General features: G+C 40.8%; 2 protein-coding genes across 2 annotated transcripts in view; one reads left to right on the top strand and one right to left on the bottom strand.

The window, feature by feature from the left end:
• Positions 1-1232, bottom strand: part of PLPPR4 (phospholipid phosphatase related 4) — a 29668-nt gene extending 28436 nt beyond the window's left edge. Inside the window, exon 1 of the mRNA XM_064428140.1 lies at positions 656-1232. Within this exon, the coding sequence (XP_064284210.1) occupies positions 656-733 (78 nt within the window). The 5' untranslated portion in view covers positions 734-1232. The remainder of the gene's footprint in view (positions 1-655) is intronic.
• A 3552-nt stretch (positions 1233-4784) lies between these two features.
• PLPPR5 (phospholipid phosphatase related 5) overlaps positions 4785-20654 on the top strand; it is a 146701-nt gene continuing 130831 nt past the window's right edge. The window contains exons 1-2 of the transcript XR_010366301.1: positions 4785-4836; positions 5449-5560. The gene's annotated coding sequence lies outside the window, so the exon portion shown is untranslated. The remainder of the gene's footprint in view (positions 4837-5448; positions 5561-20654) is intronic.

Consider the following 20654-nt stretch of genomic DNA (forward strand, 5'->3'; position numbering starts at 1 on the left):
ATCTTCCAGAAGTACCTAAGTGACTGTACTTTCCAGGGAGGCTAAGTGCCTCCAAGTGACACACCAAGCAGCCAGTGTCTCTGCAACTCCACCTGCTACCAGCTGAGCAGCCATGGCAGGTTTTGCCCTAGAAGATGTGCCGAGAACCTCATCCTGTTTTCCAAACAGACATTTTTAGCTCCGATAAAGGAAACACATACTTCAGGGCTCAGCAAAAATACATCAGTGATTACCTATTTGAGAGCATTTCTATTTTTCTAAGCATTCCCTTATGATTTTTATTCTATCAAAGCAATGTGAGCGGCGTTTGCCTGGAAGCCAGCCCTTCTTGAAACATGTCTTCCTCCCGAGAGGTTCCTGTGCCATAGTCCGATTTATTAGAGGCACCCTTTCATGTTCTGAGTAATTCTCAGAAATAATTCCTGCTCCAAAAGGCTCGAAAGAGGACATTAATTTATAGCTCCTTACAGGGAGCGTCGATGCTGATTTCGGCGAGACAGAGCATCACGTAAGGGTTTTGCATCAGACGGTGCGGAGGGAGCACGGAGCCGAGCTCGCTCCCCGCGGGCGCACCGCGTTCCCCGCGATCGGCTCCGCGCCGCTGCCCGCGCCCGCCGCCAGCCCCGGCCAGCCCGCTCGGCTAGCGGCCACTCACCTCCACGAAGTAGAAGCAGGGCAGGAGGGTGACGCTGTCCTTGGTCACTTTGCCCTTCTGCCGCTCCTTCGCGGACATGCTGGCGGGGCTGCGGGCGGCGGCCAAGCGCTGCCCCGGCCGCTCGCAGCCGCCCGGCCGCCGCGGCTCTCCCCCGCCGCCGCCGCCGCCGCGCCGAGCGCTGCGCCGTGCGCGGGGCTGACGTCAGGAGCCGGCTCGGCGGGCGGGGGTCCCGGCCAGCTTAACTCCTTCGCGCCGGGCCCGGCGGGGACCGGGGGCCAGGGGAGCCCCGGGCGGGGCGCCCACGCGCGGGGATGCTCCGGCTGCGGCGGGAGATCTGTGCGCGCACCCACGGGTTTGAGAGACCTGAACGGGATCCCTGAGGGCATCAGGGTGCTCGGGATGCTCCTTGGGGAGTCTGCGGCGTTTATCTTGTTTCTGGGAAATATTTTTTCTGAAACAGAGCAGTAGAACGTTCCAGGGAATAGCATGCCTATACAATCAATGTTCCTTTCTTGCAGGTGTACCCTTTTTGAAATGAAGATGTCAATGACAGCTCACCTCAGTCTTAGTGCCAGTCAGGGGGAGTAGTGTGACTGGGACTGAGCCAAACTGAGCTCTTCAACCCCATGTGCAATACCGAGGCATGTGATTTCTCTGATCTGTCAAGCATCTGGTGCAGTTACTGCTACAGTCTTGAAGAGAACGGAATTAACCCGAGCAATTGTTTCCATGGTGAAATGTGCTAAGATCCTATTTATGGATCAAAGTTTGCAGCCTTTTCTCAGGCAAGCTCCTGTTGATGTCAATGAGAGGTACCCTAGAGAAGGCCTGCAGGAATTATGTGTGTAAGATAGCAATTACATTCTTTGTAGCACATTAATAAGGTCTGCAAAAATTGTCTTGTGCCTATAAGCTTATTCTTGTATTGTGATATTCAGCTTTAATGTACAAGGAGACAAGCATGACTCAAGCAGTCATTGTTTATTTCCTGCCTTTCTCCTTTTGGGGAAAAATGGGAAATTACCTGCTGTTTTTGTTCAGGTCATTACTGGTATTTTGGCTGCTATGGCAATGGAGGTGAAGATTCTCATCAGCCCCTTTTCTTTTCTAGCTGTTCTCTTTTCATTTATCCAGAGTGGATATGCCAATCCATGCTCTGCACTGAGTAGACAAGCATCATGAGAGGGTAAAATCAAAAATGTACTTCATGCCTGCAGGCAGGTGTGGAACGCAAATCTGTAGTCTGACTCCAAATCATTGAAAAAGACTTTTCAGAGCTGCAACACACGTTGCCATACCAACACATATTCTTGTCTTAACCCTGTTAGGAAAGATTTACAGGGTTTCTGCTGGCTCAGGAGTCAGAGCAATTGTTGGTAGCCTTGTAAAAGGCAGGTCAGGGGCCTCCAGGTAGCAGGGGTAGCCTGGGGGGCTTACTAGGAACAGAGGAGCTGTGAGAAGAGGAGGTTTGTTCCTGTCTATCAGCACTAAATTCCAGGAAATTACTAAGAGTGCTGTGGGGATGTCCAGTTCATACCCATCAGTACAAGTCTAGCCTTTAAATAAAAGTAGTCACTTTTTGTTAACTTTGCTGGTGGGTTATCCCACTACCAAGAAAACAGCAAATAAACAGCAGTAAAACAGCAAGAGTTGAGGAGCTGTTGTAAGACTTTGTTCTTGCCAAATATATAACTGTAACTGGGGAGAGTGGGTAATGAGTGATACCACTTAATTGCATTTAGTGTATCGGCCTTGATTGTTGTGAAATCATGAATCCAGCTTGAAAATAGTCAGCATACTCTAATAAAAATTATTCAAGAGTACTTTTTCTGCCTGTTTCACACTAAATTGCTTCATTCTGGGAGAATCAGGGGCATCAGGTGCTTCTCTGGTAAAATGAACGAACAAGCTCAAAAATTATGATGTAATTTTAGAAACTGGAAAAATTCCTGCTATAAGTTATATTTTATTATTGGACTACCTAAAGGCCAGTTAAGAGTGCATTTATGATAGATACAGTGAAATAAAAGGTAGTAGCCAGCCTCTATTCTGCAAACTCACTATAAACATGTGTCTAATGGGAAAGATACCGTGCAAGCTGTGTGACTGCTGTAAGGGCAGGAAGAGTTGTGTTAATCCTGTGTTTGATTCTGATAGAGCTAGGAGTGGGGTTATATATGAGTTAGCTAAAGCGGTTACTTTTTGTCAGTGACATAGCTTGCCACAGAATCACGGAACACGTTGAGTTGGAAGGGACCCACAAGGATCATCAAGACCAGCTCCTGGCCCTGCAAAGGACCATCTCCAAGAATCACACCATGTGCCCAAGGGCATTGTCCAAATGCTTCTTGAACTCTGTCAGGTGCTGTGAGCACTTCCTTGGGTCAGTCAAACACTGAGAAGGAAGATGAACCTTGCTCCTGATATGCAGTGATCCAGTTCCAGCCTTCATCTTTAACAGGCCCTTGACTATCAGTCCTTTGACTAATTACCATGTAGGGCTCTCAGTCCACCTGCTTCTCCACTGCTCTGGAGGTTCAAGACTCCCAAAAGTCTTGAGAGTTTTGTATTGTCTCTGAAAATAATCGGTCTACCTCTTGCTCATTCACTCAAATAGTGAGTAGCCTGTCCATTTCTTCCTATAGCTCTTTCACCTGGTGACACAGCTCCTCACCCACAGCACATCTTCTGCAAAAGAACTGTTTGTCATCCTCAGCATCACAAAGAGACATCAGGCCCTCCTGCAAAGCTGTGATCTGGACAGCTACATCCACTGCCAGCATGCTCTGGCATAGCTGGCTCAGTGATTCTCACAGCTCCATGGGATTCTAGTCAAACAGAGAACGAGAAAGCTCATCAGTGCCTGTGTCCCAGTGTGGGGCAGGTCTGACTGGCACTAGTCTAAAGGTGACATTGATGGGCAAACATGGACATGTCTAGGTGCATGTCCCACCCTTCTCTCTGGGCTCTCGTTTAGGTCCTCACTTGAGACTCAGCTAGAACAACCACATTCTCAGGACCAAGGTACAGCTAAGGTACCACTTCACCATTTCAGCCTTTGTGTGCTGCCAGCAGTAGATTCCTAGCTGTCAATAGGGTTGGCAATAAATTTGCTAATAAATTCATACTAAATTAAACTAATTTCCCCAAGTCTAGTCTGTTTTGCCCAAGAGAGTTACTAGGGAGTGATCTCTTTCTGTTCTTGTCTTGACCCATAAGCCTTTTGTCATATTTTCTGTCCCCTCTCAGGCTGAGGGGAGGATAGAGAGGCTTTGGTGGACATCCAGTGTTTGTCTAAGGGCAGTCCACCACAATAAGCATCTCATCTATATGATCTCCTAAAAGAAAATATGTTGGTGGTAACTAATTCAGAAACACCTCCTGTCCATTTCAACCATGGCAGTCTTAAAATAAGGTGTGGCAATGTGTGACTTATGAATGCATCCATGTGCTGGATAGTCATATTCACAGGATCTGCACTGCTCCTGGCAGCTTTTCTACCCACCTTCAAGCAAACTCAGAGAAGTGTCATGGAACATTAGCATAAAGCATAAAATTGTTTGTTTATGCTTTGCTTCAGCAAAACCAATCAAGTTCATAAAAACATTTAAAGGAGTGGGGAACTAAAAGATGAAATTCATAGATGTGGACTATAGGCCTCTTCTGACTCATCCAGAATGACTTTTTAGGAGTGATTTATTTTTCCATCAACAAAAAGAAAACTTGGCAATCAGTAGGTGTCTCTGGTGACTGCAAGCTGATTTTTTAGAGCTCAGTTTAACCCAAGACCTTGGCCCCCTAAAGAAGCACTGTTGGTGAAACTTCTTTAGCTGAAGAAAGCACCTTTCTTTGTGCTTCTCAGGCAGACAGTAGCTGCTACAGTTATTAGAAACATTATTTGAAATTCTTTTCCAGTACAATCTAGTGTGTTGGCAAAGTTGCACTGCATTAAATGTGACTGCAGGTCATTGTCTCTTTGTCCAGGTGCTTTCTTCCCTCTGCAGCCAAGTCTGCCTTTGCTCCCAGGCATTGGTAAGTGCTGGACACAGGCGATGGCTGTGGTTTCACTGCTTCCATGGCAACAGAAAGCATACTGCAGAAGCAGGGACCACTGTTACATCACTGAATAAACCCACTTGCAAAGCAGTATGAAATAATATGACAAAGATTTGGAGGAGCTGGTGAGTTTATGGCTGTGCAGATTACCTGGTCAGAGAGTGGCTCTGGGCGTTTGTAGCAAGCAGAAGTTTGGCCAGAGGCTGCAGCAGCAGCTGCAGTTGCAGTTACCATTGCTTAGTAGCCTAAGGAAATCTGCTTTCTTCTGGTCACCACACAATTTCCCCACAGAAAGGCCACTTCTGGGGCTATGTGCGTGGATCAGGGTTAAATCATATTATATAGATAGATATTTTTTTTCTTTGGCTTGCCCACTGAATGCAGAATAGATGATGTGAACTCACCATATTAAAACAGTAATCCTCTCTTGAGAAAGGGTGGCATATGGGAGCTGGGCTTTGCTGTGTAGAACTGACAGATGTTTTTTGTTCTGCTTTGCTTGCCATATCAGAATTCAAAAATGCAGCAGTGTGTATTTGTATATATATTCTTCTTCCCCCCACACTCCCAGTCCCTCAGGAAAATCTGTTTGGGGGAATTCTTGAATTGAATTCACATATTATTCCATAGGTAAATTGCCCTGAGCAAGGGAGGGGATGTTGCTTGTTTTAGTCATTCATTTAAAAGATTGTTCTGGTCATAGAACAGCTAAAATTTTATGAATATTTGATGAACAGGCTTTCTAATCTTTGGTGCAACTACCTCAGTATAATCTGTTATTTGGAGGAAAAATACTGCTGGCTCCCAGGACAAAGCTCATGTCAGATAACATGGCAGCATCTAAACAAGGTACCTTACATATGAACCTGATAAGTGCTATGAAAAGGATAAATTATAGGATATAGCAAAATTGGATAGCTGAATGGTATCAAGGGCATGCCCTTAATTATCAGCATTAGCTTTCTTCAAGTGCAGGATTTTTTTTCCTTGCTTTTTCATGTTAGAGCAAAATTTTCCTCTTTGACCCATCTGTAGATCCCATGTTGGCAGCACATAGCACTCTTGGATAGATGGCATGTGACAGCACTGGGAGATTCATAGTGGAACAAATTCAAAACATACAAAAGAGATGCACAGTGCAGATGGGAGAGTTAAATTCTGCTTTGAAGTTGTAATTGCAACAAGCAATTGTTTCTCTGCTATGCTTAATAATCTCCTGTTGTTGTAAAGCTCTGTCTTCTAATGTCTTTTCCTTGGCTGCTAGATATAGGTCACAGCTTTAAAGTAGCAGATGACTCTGAATGATTCCTGGCTTTCCTGCTGCCTTTTACACTGTAGTGTTTGGTTTGAAAAATGAACTTTCCATATTTTGCATGAGTCAAGCTAGGATCATTTTTCTAAATCTGTCGCTTTAAATACTATTTATGAACACATCTACATAGTATTTTGCAGACTTGCATGCCTGTGCTTTCTGGCCTTAGGCAAGTTATGGGTTGCAAGCCATGTGGCTGTAGAAGTGTAATGCTGGATTGTGGTTTGTATTAACTGCTTCCCCTTAAGTCAGATTTAGCAGCAGCCTGAGTGGTTATGTAGCTTTTTTAGTGAAGCTGCTTTGCGGCTGGCTGATGTCAAGTCTGTGCTCACTATGGCCTGTGCCCAGTGTGTGTTTATTTCTGTGCTGATAATGGTAGATTCTTACCTGCATACATCTGTATTTAAGATCTTTGTTACAGGCATAAAGGCTTGAAAATATCAGAATGTGAAAATTTCAGGCCATTTCTGGAATATCAATGCCTCTTTAAAGCAACTTCATGTAGATATCAATAAAAAACAAATCTGGATTATTCTGCAGTGACCTGTCACAAATATTTTGCTTGAATCTGAGCAAGTTGTCACCAGCTAATTAGATATCTGCCATTTGGTGCATGAGCTCAGGCAGAGAGAGGTTGAGTAAGAAACTATAGTCATGCAATTAACTGAACCCATTTGCCTAAATGGAAACTCTGGAGTCCCAGCAGAAATTCTCTTTGCCCTGCAGTCTATACGAAATACCCTGCTTGAAAAGGACTGGTACACTTATCTGACATTTTCAGGACTACAATAACCTGTTGATATTTATTAGTCCATCTCTTTCTAACCACTACACATATTTGCTTCCCAATGTAGTTTTGTCACATCCAAGACTCTGATGTCATGTTTTTCAGCTTAAATAAACACCTTCTCAAAATAGAGAATTTTTATGAAAATTGCATGTTTCAAATTCCTTGAGAAAGGCAAACTGCATGCACAACTTTGAGAAGGAAATTTAGTAAGTGAATGATAACAACACAAGGTAGTCTTACTCATAGGAGGTAAAGTATCTACAGTACAAAAGCTTGTGTTTTTCAGAGTGCTCATAGATGCTCTGAATTCAAAAGAGACAAAAGCCTTTTATTTTTACAATATTGAAGTCCAGTATTAACTTCCATATGAGTACATCAATTATTTTGAAAATCTGTAATCATAGTGCTGTTTGTTGTCAAGGACACAAATGAGGTAGCCTCACAACTGAAGAAAACTCGTCCCACACTATTAAATATTAATTTTCACTGTTAGTTAGTAAAACTTAGACATAAAAGCCTACCCATATGTGTACATATGCACATAAATATGGGGTTTTTTGTATTTATGTAGTCTTAAAATGATGTGACAATTGAGCAAAATCATGTCAGCTTAAAAGGACTGCAATTCCACTGTAGCATTCAATATATATCAGGACTAATATTTATACTGTATGGCACCAGAAAACTGACTGAACTAACAGAAAGGAAAAAACCATGAAATACTGTGGTTAGATAAAAGGTAGGAGAATAGAGACAGTGGTGAAGATAATCTGCCCCCTAAGGAGTTACAGCTGTGCTAATTATCAAGCATTAAAAACAAGCCTGCCCTTAATAGGCCATAGCTTGATCCAGTTAAGAGGTGTATTGTAAAAGAGCAGGTTGGCTGGTTGAGGGGTGAAATGGAGTTTGTTGGCTGTGCTGAGAAGAAGGAGTCAGTGCTGTGAGGAGCTGCCCATGAGAAATCTCTGAGAAGGTATGAAACCTTTGCAATAAGATGGCAACAAAATACTTATTTCATTATTTGTATAACATTTTCCTTGAAAAAAAATCAACATCAGGCAGCAGAAAAACTCATTGTCAGTCAATGTTGAATAAATGCAGGAACAGCATGGTGCGGGAATTTTGTCTATTTTGTCATTGTTAGAATAAAAGTGAATAAAAACCTGATCTATGAATAAGTTGAGTAGAAATACCTGGATTATAAAAAATAGTTGAATATTCCCAGCAACAGTGTTCTTTATAAAATTAGCACTTGGGCAAAAATATAAGAGGTTATACAATGGTTTTGTACTTTGGTTCTGTAGTGTGAGTGTGAAGAGCTGTCAGGTGGCTTTCAGCCCCTTTGTAATCATGCTTAGAAGGTTGTTAAAATCAACTTTCGCTGAATTAAATGTGGAAAAGTCTGTTAAGAGTGAAAATGTGGATGTGCACAGCCAACAAGCATTCACCACAGAAGCATCTTGCTAAAGTTCAAACTTGTAATGGCAACTGTGACAATAAGATATCATGTAAGAGAGTGATTCTCCTGTGCACTTCTTCATCTCTCCTGATTGGAATACCTTAAACACCTTCAAGCCATTATGAATTCTCACTGAGTTTTAAGGATTATAACTATTAGGTGTTACTTGCAGAAAAAAAAATTAGGGTATGTGGAAGATATAAGATGATTTTGCAACAGTGCAAGCAGAAGTGGATGCTTGAGCTGCGTGCAGGGCATGGCATAGTGTGGCAGTAAGTTCTTGTTTTGTGTAGCTGCTCCAGCAAACACAAACAGCAGGATAAAAAGGAATGGGGAAAACAGGGAACAAGACATATCTGATGGCTTAATGAGTGCTTTTAGCTTCAAGTTCTTCCTTTCAGCACCTGGCTTTCCTTGGGTGGTTGCTCCTGAAAATGACACATTTGACACTCTAGAAAGAACATGGTATAAAATCCTGGGAAATTAGGGCTCAAAGTGTTACCTAAGATAAACTGAAGTAACTCAAGTGTACTTTGTTGCCTGAACAACAGGCTGTGGAAACATTCAGGAACACCAAATATTATAGTAAACATAACTCCTGCAGCCCTCTGCCTTGTAGACTGGCTGGTGGAGAATTCTCCTGCTGGCCTTATATTTCTAGTACCTCAGCCTAGTGAAATGCCTCCAAAAGGAGATTGACATCTTTATGGCCTCTGAATTATCAGTGTAAGAGCCCCCCAAATGAGGGACTAAAACTTTGCTCATATAACTGAGAGCAATTAGTTTTTATCATTGGTTTTGTAGATGTATAGAGGGGAGAAGGAGTGTAGCCAAATTCAGCAAAATTCAGCTGCCATTTCCGGGGATTTCCACCCTGAGGGGGTGCTTTGTGAAGTAGATGGGGAGATCTACAAAAGGGGAGAAGCTATTTTTCAATGCTGTGGGAGTAAATGGCTTTTGTGGACAGACAAGCAGCTATCAGTTAACTGAGGAGTGAGGAGCAGTGCATTGCCTGAGGCAACAGATCACTGTAGGCTAAGGCAGCCCTTAGTGATTTGCTTTGGTAAAACCTGTATTGAGCCAAAACAGTAACTTCAGCCAAACGCTTCCAAATCCATGAAAAATAAGGCATTCCTTCTGAAGGTATTACTTTAAAAGGCCCACAGCATTTTACATACTAGGATTTCAAATTGCAACTTGATTAGAGACCAGAAATTCATTAAAATCTGATTTCCTGTTCTGGACAAAGGGATGTCACCCTGACCACTTTTCAACAGTATCCCTGAAATATAATTATTGATAGCTTTAATCTAACTCAAATTAAAAAGTAAACTGTTGAATTTTCAAAGAACAAAAACCTTACAAAAATGTTATTAATTCCAAATTAATACAAACACACAATAGTGTAGTTTTATTCATCTTTCCCAGGAGTTCATTTATGTTGATAGAAGGATTTATTTGCTTGGAGTTTAAATGTCTTTGATAGCAGAATATCAATGTAAGTACTTATTTGGTAGAATGCAATTTTCATGTGTTTTTCAAATCTATTATTTGCCTTCCTGCTCTGGTATAATGCTTTCCAGATACAAATTCTAGTGATAAATTGGGAATTGTGACCAGTGACAAATTACATGTCTAAACCCAAGGAAAATAAATTAAGGAGGTATTATTTTGTAACTGCTTAATACTTGATTTTACAGTTCTTTGAATGGGCTCATCTGTCTCTCTAATGGCAACAATTTATTTCAACTATTTTTTCTACATTTTTACTGCTTTGGTAACACAAAAGTTTTCTATTTTGTTGTAAAGTTCTACATTTAATTGATAATAATTAAATAAGAGTGTGGGAAATAATTAGAGTGTGGGAATAGTTCCTTTCATTCATGTTGGAATTTAGTTCAGGGAGTCTGATCTGCTGCTAAAAGGTCCTAATGTTGTATATTTTACTATACTAGAAGAAGTAGGGCAAGTAATCCACAAAACTTGTTTATGTGCATGCAACTTGATGAATATGCAGATGAAACCTGTCACCATCTTTGGCACCAGAGGAAAATTGTTTATGACTCCTGGATATTATCAGCTAGTTTATTTGTAGCACAAAAGCAAAATTAAAAGCAATGAATGCCCCTATCATCTAAATTAAACAGGTTAAAATGCTACATTTTAAATTGCTGTGATGTCAAGATTGTGATCATTGTTAAGAGGATGGAAAGTATTAACATTTTCCCAGGACTTAAAGTGTATCCATTCATCTGTTAATGGATTGGTGGCTGGAATAGTAAGTATTGATTTATCTTGGGATATAGATGTGAGGTTTGGAGATTTGATGTGATGCTCTAAAAGCAGGTATTACTGCCCATAATATAGATTACATATTTCAGTAATTCAGTTCTTGCCACACAATTTTGTGTTTGCATTTTATGCTCTCTAGATGCTTGTTCATGCTCTCTATCTGTTGTTCATATCTCTTTCATATATTTTCCCCATTTTCCTTGCCATTTTACCATCCCAGTTCTATCACTCAATTTTCTAGAAACCTTTTCTTTTCTTCTACCTCAGTGTCTTGTTTGCTCCCTCCTCTACAGTTTCTTACTTTTCTTGCTTCCTCCCCATCCTCCCTTCCTTATCGTTTTCTGTCATCCACCTCTTCCAGTCTTCCATTTCAGTGTTTTCACCCTCTTGTGTTTACCTTTGGCATATCTGTTTCCAAACTCCCTGCACCTTTCTCCATAGTGCTCCAATTCTCTGTTTTTCCCTTATTGTGCTGTCTCCTGTCTACTGGCAGCCAACTAGCTGTGCTTAGGGCAGTAGTTATCTGAGACAGAAAGCAGAAACCGTGAGACTGAGCCTGGAAGTGAAATGCAATATGACACCCTTCTCTTTCCTTGGGCTCATGCCCTATGCTTACCATACCCCTCAAAATATTACCTGCACCCAGGTCACTGCTGTCCAGTGGCACTGTCCCCTGTTCACGGGCAGAAGTGATGCTGAGGAGCTGTCCAAGGTATGGCTGGCAGTCCCACGTGTCTTGTTCCATCCTGTTCCTTCCTGTCCTTCTATCTCTTTGTCCTTATGCATTTTAGCACGGAGCTTTTCAAGAAGGTGACTGAAGATGTAGCTAGGAAGCCTCTCTTTCTCTCATCCTAGAAACTCCACTGCTGTCTGTGGGACAGTATCTCTTGTCTGTGCCCAGCTAATAGAATCCAGGATAGCAATCTCAAGGTGCTGGAGTCAGTAGGATGTTGCAGTGCAGGCAGCTTAAACACCACTTTAGCTGGGTAACGTAAGGAGCACAGTGGAAAGCTGTATCTCTTATTGCAAAGTTTGGCAGAAGAAACATGCAGTTTATGCATGGAGATGGAATTCCAAACAGATCACAGTGTCCTGCTTTTCTAATCCCTTGCCTAGTTAGATTTCTCAGATATGTTGTTCTATATCAATTCATACCATCCAATTTGATTGTTTTTAAGTGCTGGGAAAATGCATTTGAAATGTGCTTCTGTGCATTGCTATCAATATTGTGAACTTTTCCAGTCTGTTGACCCAACCTTTCATTTAGAATATATGTAATAGATACCTGGTGTATCAAAGATGTAGTGAGAGATACTGACAGGTACAGGGGATCAGCCTTCACCTCTCCTTGTTCAAAACAATTATTTGTTTTCATGCATTAAATGCAAAAATTAAAAGGGAGTATTCATAGCTGTTCCTCACCTTTTACCTTTTCCACCTCCTCAACCTACTCCAAGTGCTGGGAGGGAAATGCTACTTTAAGTGCTTTTTTTTGTCTGGAATGGATTTATCAGTAATCAGTATGTCAGGACAAGATCATTTCCCTCAAGAGTTTCTCTGTAAAAATTGTTGAAAACCAGCAGCAGTCATTTGCCCTCACTTCCAGTCTCGAGTGCTTAACCCCGGATGGAAGAATCCTGCTGAGTTCTTTGCTCCAATGAATCCTCACCCGCAATTAAATGCTGCAGATGACATTAATTACTCACTCACACTTGATAACATCGATGGCTTCAAAGGATGTGGACCTGCCCCATCCATATGTGTGCTGTGCTGTTTGCTTTCTGCTGGTTTGTGAGAGAATTGTTGATGAGAACTGGGCCTAAGCAACCTGCTCTGTATGAGTGCAGCCAGGGTGTGTGTGGAAATGCTGGTTATTGCTCAGTTCAGATGGTAGAAGTTTCACTGGAATGCCCAAGGGAAACCTTTACATCTTCAGTTAGTAATTCTGGCCTCAGACTTTTCGGGCAATTATGCTCTATTTAGTGCCTGGAACACTAGTGGTATTTAGTAAAACAGCCACAATCCCTTCAAAATGTGATGCTTAGTAAGGGATGGTGCTGAACAAGAACAAATAAACAAAAATGTGTGTTTTGTTCCTTCATTTTTGTTAGGAGATGCAAAGTAAAGGAAATAATTTTGTGACTGTGGTTAATTGAAAGAGCTTAATATTTCAATACAGGAAATCCACCATGTAAAACCTGACTATTTTATGATCACTTTTTTAGATTAGTACTGTATTACACTTAACAGGAAAAAATCTAGGCCCAATTGAAGGCAATTACTTAAATCAAACTGTATTTTAGAGTATTTCATGAGGAACTGCACTCCTTTGTCTTTCTGAAGGAACAGCTTACTGAAATGAATCCACGGTCCCTTTCTAGGCTGAAAGAAAGACTAAATGGGAGGAAAAAAGTTAAACCATATGTCCATAAAGCTCATATTTATTTGATATACATACAGGACAGATTTGTCTAGAATTGCCTGAGATTTTTTTTAAAATGTCTTTTGACTGTTCTGTTCCAAAATTTGGATTCAGCTTTCAAAGCATTAAACTGTGCTATAATGATATTGATATTTTCTGCCCCACTGGTATTGCTTACATCACTTCAGTACCATATAATGTTGGTTCATTACTATAAAATGTATCTTTTTAAGCAGAAAGAAAGAAGGACTCAAGAAAGCATAGCCAGGAGAAAATGATTCTGTCTGTCTTCTTGAATGAAGGGAAATGTTATCACAGATCAGACTACACATGCATGATGTATGTTTTTTTCCTCCTATGTTCTCTCAATCACATTTGATTATAAGGGGAAACTAAAAAAATAATGGACAACTGGAAATTGCTAGACTATCTTGGTTTAGAATCCTTTGATTATTATTGAATGAATTAGTTATGCCATCAGGGGTAGAACAGCTGCATTCTGAACTAGAATATAGCCTGATTCTGCCTTCATTTTTATTTTAAGTCAGTGAAAATAGCATGTGACTGAAGTCAATGCATCTAATGAATCTTTCAAAATACCTTCCTGGCAGGAACTACTCAAAACATAGCCACCTTGTGAGCAAAAAACCACTAGAAGCAAATATTGCTTCCTGGTGTTTCAGAGCAGCTCCTTTCATTTCCAGTAGGATTTGGGAACACAGTCTAGTGTTTTGTCTTTATGTCTCTTCAGACTATACATTACAGAAAGAAAAGTTTACCAGTTCAGCAAATTTGTAGAGCTCCACTGGGTAAAGGATCTAATTTAGTATGGCTATAATACAGAAGAATATTTGAAACATTTTATAAGAACAAAATGCTCATTCCCTTACAATGTGTTTTTTAGTGTTTACTGTATATTTTAGGTCATATTAATTTAAAAATCTGAAATAGACAAAGGAGCCTATAAGGTTGTATTTTTCTGAATGTCCTGTGTGCTTGCCCCAAACATGAGATCTGGGAAAACTGGGACACTTGCTCTGAAGATGGAGCATCAAAGGGAATATTTACTTTGAAATATATAAAGTTGTCTTTATCTTCCTCTGTCAGGGCTTTCTCCCTCCTGCTGGAAAAGGCAAGACTATCTTGGCACCTATAATGCAAAATTCTCAGGGATATGTGCTGTGATGAAAACACATAAGGCAGCCTGGAGAATAATGGCATTTTATAATTTATATAAAGCCTAATAATGCTGGAAAGAAAACTGGTCATTATGGAGTGTTTGATGGTCAATTGATATTTTTTAATGCTATCAGCCCAGCAGTGCAGTGATCCATGTTTAATGAAAGTAGCTGTGTAAGGAATAAAGGACTCCTGCTGAAGCTGCATTGAACATTTTTCACAGAAGAAAAGAGGGCTTATGTTGCTACCTCCCCAGTGAGATGGGTATTGCAAAGTTCTTGGATGTCTCATGAGCACTGTTCTGTTCCCCCATTCTTTGTCCAACACTACTCTCTTTTAGTGCTGTACTCTTCCATTCCACAGGGAAGCCACAGATATCTGGGCCAGATATTTGGGCACAGATTAATTCTGCTCAAGTTTAGGTACGCAGTGCCCAAGTTTTCCACATAGTCAATGGAAGGAGTGGGTGTGTCCTGTGAGACAGAGGCGTCTCCAGAGATCAGTTCAGGTTTTATGTCTCTATAATGTACTCCTTGACTGTAGTTCACACTTCTGTTGACTTGATTTTTCTATCATCAAGTTATAGCTGGAAGCCCACAGCTGAGGTATTTTATTTAAATAAGTAAATTTGGACAAACCCAGGCCTTGGTATGTGTTTTATCCCCCAGGTTATGCCAGGGAAAATCTGTCTCTTAGTGTCAGGATTAATTTGAAAAGAATGCATCCCACATATCCCACTGTACTAAGATCCACTGAGAGTTGTAGTCTTTAGAACGTATCTTCAATTAAGGTCATGTCAAATTATGTTTGTGGTGGAAACACAGGAAATATGAAATCACAAGCTCATATTCCACTGAGTAGAGTCCTCCTTGTGCAGCTTGTGTGGTGTGAAGGTTTATCTGCAGTGCAATTGTCAAAGCACACCAGGCAGCACTGCTTTCATGGCTCTGTGCCCCACCATGGTAACTGCTGCATTCAGCACAGTGCAGAGACCTTCTTCCCTGTTCCAAAATGGACCCTTTTGTTGCCCACAGATTTCACAGGGATAAAAGATGTGGTAAATCTGTGGGGGTTAAACTTTCTGGGTAAGAGCTGGTCATTTTAACTGCAGTCTAGCAATAAACTCCCAGGTGTGGAGCTACATTTGCTCTGAAATATCTAATAAACTCTTACATTTATTTCTCTGTAATGAGATAATGGACTCCTTAAAAATTACTGACTTGGACCTGCTAGTTTTCTATTTAAAAAGGAGAAAAAATTGACTTCAATTACCACAGAAACAAAGCTAACCAAAGAGGAAAATCTGCATGATATGGCACTGTGTGTTTTTAGCACCTCTCATCCTTAGCTCTAAAATGAACTCTAAAATGCTAATTTTCCATTTCAAATTGCTGGTGGTGTAATTAAAATAGACATTTTTATTAGGATTACATACTCCTTCTTTTTACAGTGCTATGATATTTTAATATATTTGAGTCTTAAGTCCTGAATGTACTAATGTACTACCTTGTGAAAAGCTGTTGTGGCTGTATTCACTCAAAGTCTCATTTGTGCATGCAAATATAAATATAACTATAAATATATTTGAAAAATATATAGACACTGTTTTCATACCCTTCTTCAGATATCTCTATTAACAAAAAAATCAGAGAAGAATAGGGTGACAGGTTTTAAGAATGATATGCTTCAAATCTTCCTGCTTTAGTTTAAAGAGATTTCTTGAAATAAATTGAACTTTCAGGCCAAAGATTGAAGAACCCTTGTTTATGGAAATATGCAAAAATTCCAACATTCCCTTTAATTCACTTTTGCTTAAATGATACATTTATTTTGTTCTAATCTTTCAAATTCAGCAGGACAATGAATATTCAAATCTGTCCTGTGTGTAGTCCAAAGAGAAGGGATGGTAGCCATCCCAGGCATTGCAGGGACACGTTCTATGGACTCTGCCTTGGGAAAGCTTGATGTTTGTAGCCTGCTCAGAATCATGTGCCTGCAGTTACAGTTGTGACATCGGGGCATCTTCTGCCTACAAATGGCGCTTCACAGCACCAACAGCACTCTGTACCAGTGGTCTGTCACATTACAGGGAACATTAGAACAATTCTCTTTCCCTTTGGATTTTTTACCTTCTGAATAAATTATTTGCTACATGTGTCAGTGAACATCATGAGGAGTAAAATCTCCCTATTTTGGACAATATCTCTCTGCTAGAGAAAACCTTCATCTTCAGGGTACGAGTCATAAATTGAGAGTTTCTCAGTGTGATTTCAGCCTTGCTAGAATGTATATTGAAGGTTGGAGGCTTGTTTTTGCAATAAATACTGAAGAAGAAATGTATTAAGAACGTAAGCTATCCCATATGCAAAATTCTCTAAATTTAGATAAAGCTAAAGTGTTTATTTTTGAAGTAGACAATCTCCTAGAGAAATTGCATAAAGATCTTAAAGAAAAGCAAAAATATGTGAAATTTAGTGGGAATATCATTGCTGTTCTAGAGTAAATACTACAAAACTGTTCAGAATGTGTTAGTATACACTAAATTCAATGACATATTCTCATGGGGATCAATATACCATCAGAGTCCTTGGGGTCTTCTTTACAGTTACAGCTACAGCCAGCCTTCAGTTCAGATAAAGTGATGTCAGCCTCTGTATGTGCTGCATCTCAGCTGTGCGTTCTGCATGTGAAGGTTGCCCACGTGCATGCTTCACACTCCTTTGTAGCTTTGCCCGGTTTCCTGTGTATCAATCCATATTCATATTGATGCACTTGCAATTAGCCTGCTTGTTGGAGCCCTGAGAATGAAAACGTTACTGTATAAGGGGAAGTGAGGGAAAGGATGTACATTTGTCCTCTATTGTACAATTAGCCTCCACTGTACAATTAAGGACCCAAAACCAATCAATGGGCATATCACTAACTGGATAAACAGACAGCGGTGACCACACAGAAACCTTGCTCTTTTTAATGACTAATAAAAAAGAAATAATTATCGTTTGTATTACCCTCTAGGGAACATATATTGCTAGGCATGATATAAAGTGTGGAGTATAGGCTGAATATGCTTGTGAAGAGGGTTTAATTTAGAATTCAGCTGATCTACTTGCAGTGGCACACTTCAGAAGCAACTGTACTGCAATGAAGGGACTAATCCCAGTACACACTCAAAATCAGGCCAGTCAGATTGCTTCTGTATTTCATGTTAGGCCCAATTAAGTAGCTGTTTCAGATGTTTTTGCGGTGGTGTTATGAACAACCACAAAGATAGTACTGCTCTTCAGTACTAAGGCTCATTTTTGTCTGCATTTGGCTCCTTCATTGTTTTTCTATAGCCTAGAAAGCATTCAGTATAGGAGAAGATGGAAGCAGAGACTGACATCCAGGCATGTTTTTTAAGAGCATCTTTAATAAGAGAGAGAACAAGTATTTCACTCTGCTCACTCAAGCAGAAGGAGTTATGATACGTTGCTAACGCAGAGTGCACGGGCACATGAACCCAAGCCTGCTCGCTGCTCTACTGTCTGCTCTTATCTGTGTGGTGGATTTCGCACAGGAACAAAAAGCACATGAGCCATTTTATTGCAGCCTCTGCAGCTCCTCGTGCAAAAGCATCACAGCTCTTTTTTTTTTTTCTGCTAGGAAAACATTGTCTCCATACAATTGTATGAAGCGAAAGCATGCAGCTTATTTATTCTTTCAAGTCATCTCAAACAGCTTGGCGTGCGGGCAGGTTTGTGTTGGCTGTCCCGGCCAGCCCCAGCGGTGTCCCCGGGCCGAGCGCGGCTGCGGCCCCCGCGGGGCTGGACCCTCTGCCGAGCGCCGCGCTCCCTGCCCGCCCGCCTCCGCTGCTCTCCTCCTCAGGCCTCTTCACGGTGCGGGAACGTGCCGGGAGGATTTTTATCCAGCTTCCCCACTGCTGGTCAGGGGGATCCGTGCGCGGTGCGGCTGAGGGCGAGGCCGAGCACAGGGAGCCCGGACGGGGCTGCCCGAGGCGCGGCGGGCCCAGGCGGCGGGGCCGAGCGTGGGTGCTGCAGCACTGCCCGGGACACAAGGGTGACACCAAGGCGGCCCACGGCCGCCTCGAGCCCTGGCAGTCAAACAGGAATTCTGCTGTGGGAAGTAGAATCTGCTGTCTTTTGGGCATAATTGATTAATAAAAGTCAATCACCAGTGATTTGCATTGCTCCTTACTTAGCTGTGAGGGACTGTCAGTCATGTGTGCATAATCCTGTTTCAGTTGGCACCAACAATTCCTGCTGGGATTTTCCACTGCATCGACACAGTGCATTCAGAAGCGACTATGCATCAAACTTGCTCAGTCAAAAAACAGACTCAAATATTTGGCTTTTTTTTTTTCTTTTTTTCATTTTCCCAGTAAGTTCATGTAATGTAAAAGCAGTCACATGCTATTTAGAGCTTTTCATGCTTATCCCATTATTCCTCTTACTCCTGGCAGCTGTGTGTGGGCAGACAGCCACCGAGAGCAGCCTCTCGCCGTGCTGCTCATCGTCCTGACTGTCCCCAGCCCAGTGCTCTGCCATGCTCTGCCTTCTCCTTGCATTGCCTTTTTAAAGTACTTTGGGCACCTTATTTTCCTACAACGCAAGCATTTAATTTCATTAAATGCGTGTAAGGTAGTTTGTTTACATAAGTGCCTGATGCATATGGATACTTCCTAAAGACTCTTGTTGCTTTGTACCAGGTTCTATTAACGCTGATTTAACGGGCATAACAAGTAACTGATGTTGCTAAGGATGGCAATAATTTTTAATATTTTTAATTACCTAAAATTATCTATCCTCTGGAAGAAATGAACCAGAGATTGAAATATGCAGTGAAACATTTTTTAATGCATTGGGGAATTGAATATATTATAAGAACTCACATAGATGAAGTGCTGATTAGTATTTAGGAAGACTAATTATAGCTACAGATTGCTCTGCAGAGCATAGGTTGATGTGCAGCCTTGCTGTGTCTTCAGAAATCTTAGAGTGCAGGACACACAACAGACTACCTTTTTTAAAATCTGGTACGTGTGTATTTGTACAGCTTACAAAATACTTTTTGTATCCAGTGAGTGAGGGATTGGTATGTAAATAAGCAGCCAAAGCATCACACAGCTGTAGCAAAACTGGATACAACTTCTCTGGAAAAATGGAGTCTGATTTCTAAGGGTGTTCATCTAACAGGATGAAACTGTGCAAAGCTTGCAGGATGTAAACAGGAATGTTTTTGCTGATTTCAAGAGCTTCGTGAGTGGGGAATAAACTGTACTGGAAGAGAATATATGGGGTGGGTTTTTTTTAAAAATCTGTATTTGTATATTTTTTTCAAGTAGGTTTTTCTACTAATATACAGTTCCAAACTCACAAATTATTTTTGCATTTTGACAGAAGATGCTTTCTGCGGTAGAGCTGTTCAATTCTATGTATGATGCTTTTTCATACTGAACTTTACATATACTTGCATGCACTGTAGCACCAAGAATGTCTAAGCCTTGGGGCATAAATAGATCAACTACTCAGAATAGGAAGGTGTTTATCCTTCTACAAAACAATACATTATTGGAGTTAAAGGTTTTCTGGAGTAACAGTGGTTGTTCAGAAAAGTTATAAAGCTAGATAGGTCTTTAGTCCTTTCATACATAGTTCTAAATTGCTATTGACAGCTGAAATGGAAAGAAATGTTGCAAATGTTGATCCACAAAATAGTTTCTTCCTTTACATAAAATGTTCCACTGAAGACAGTTGGATAAATCTCTGAAGTATTACGATTTGGTTCAGAATATTAGTTTTATAAAAATGTAGAATACTAAATAGGTGTTCAGTAATACTTATCAATAAAAAATGGTAAAGCATATTTCATTTTCCAGCCACCAAAAATTCCCTTTCATAAAGCCTTTTTCTCTGAAAATAGAAAAGGAAACAGCAAATCCAGTAAATGCCTCAGTGGCCAAAGCATTTCTGCTTAAGTCCCTGATTTATATTGATATAGTGCTAGATGGCTATAATGCCCTTCTGCCTAACACAGTCCCTCACTCCAACCTAGATACTCAGAATGGGATCCAATAAGACACTTTAAAAAATAAGAGCTTAAACAGTCAATAAAGTGACCAAAATCAGCCAAATGAATGTACTCCTTCTGGCCAGGATTTTATTTTTGTCTGGTTAGTAGGATAACCAAACCAGATGTATAATTTCTATAGTTCTAGAATGTAATGCATCCCAGATTGCAGCAGGTGAAGTGAGAATTTTATTTGTGTCTCAGATGAATGTTAAAACAACTACTTTCCTAATTATTATTTAAAATTCCATTAGAAAGCAGACCAGTATTTTATGGATGACCTCCTCTAAATAGCTGTATCACATATTACTCATTCTCTAATTTGCAGAGGCACACAGTACCACTCCTGTCCCACAGAGCAGCTATCTGCCCACTACTCACCCATCCTCCTGCCCTACTCAAATAAGCTTTATTGATTTTGTA

Source organism: Passer domesticus, chromosome 7 (genome assembly GCF_036417665.1).
Source record: "Passer domesticus isolate bPasDom1 chromosome 7, bPasDom1.hap1, whole genome shotgun sequence".
NCBI classification, from domain to species: domain Eukaryota; kingdom Metazoa; phylum Chordata; class Aves; order Passeriformes; family Passeridae; genus Passer; species Passer domesticus.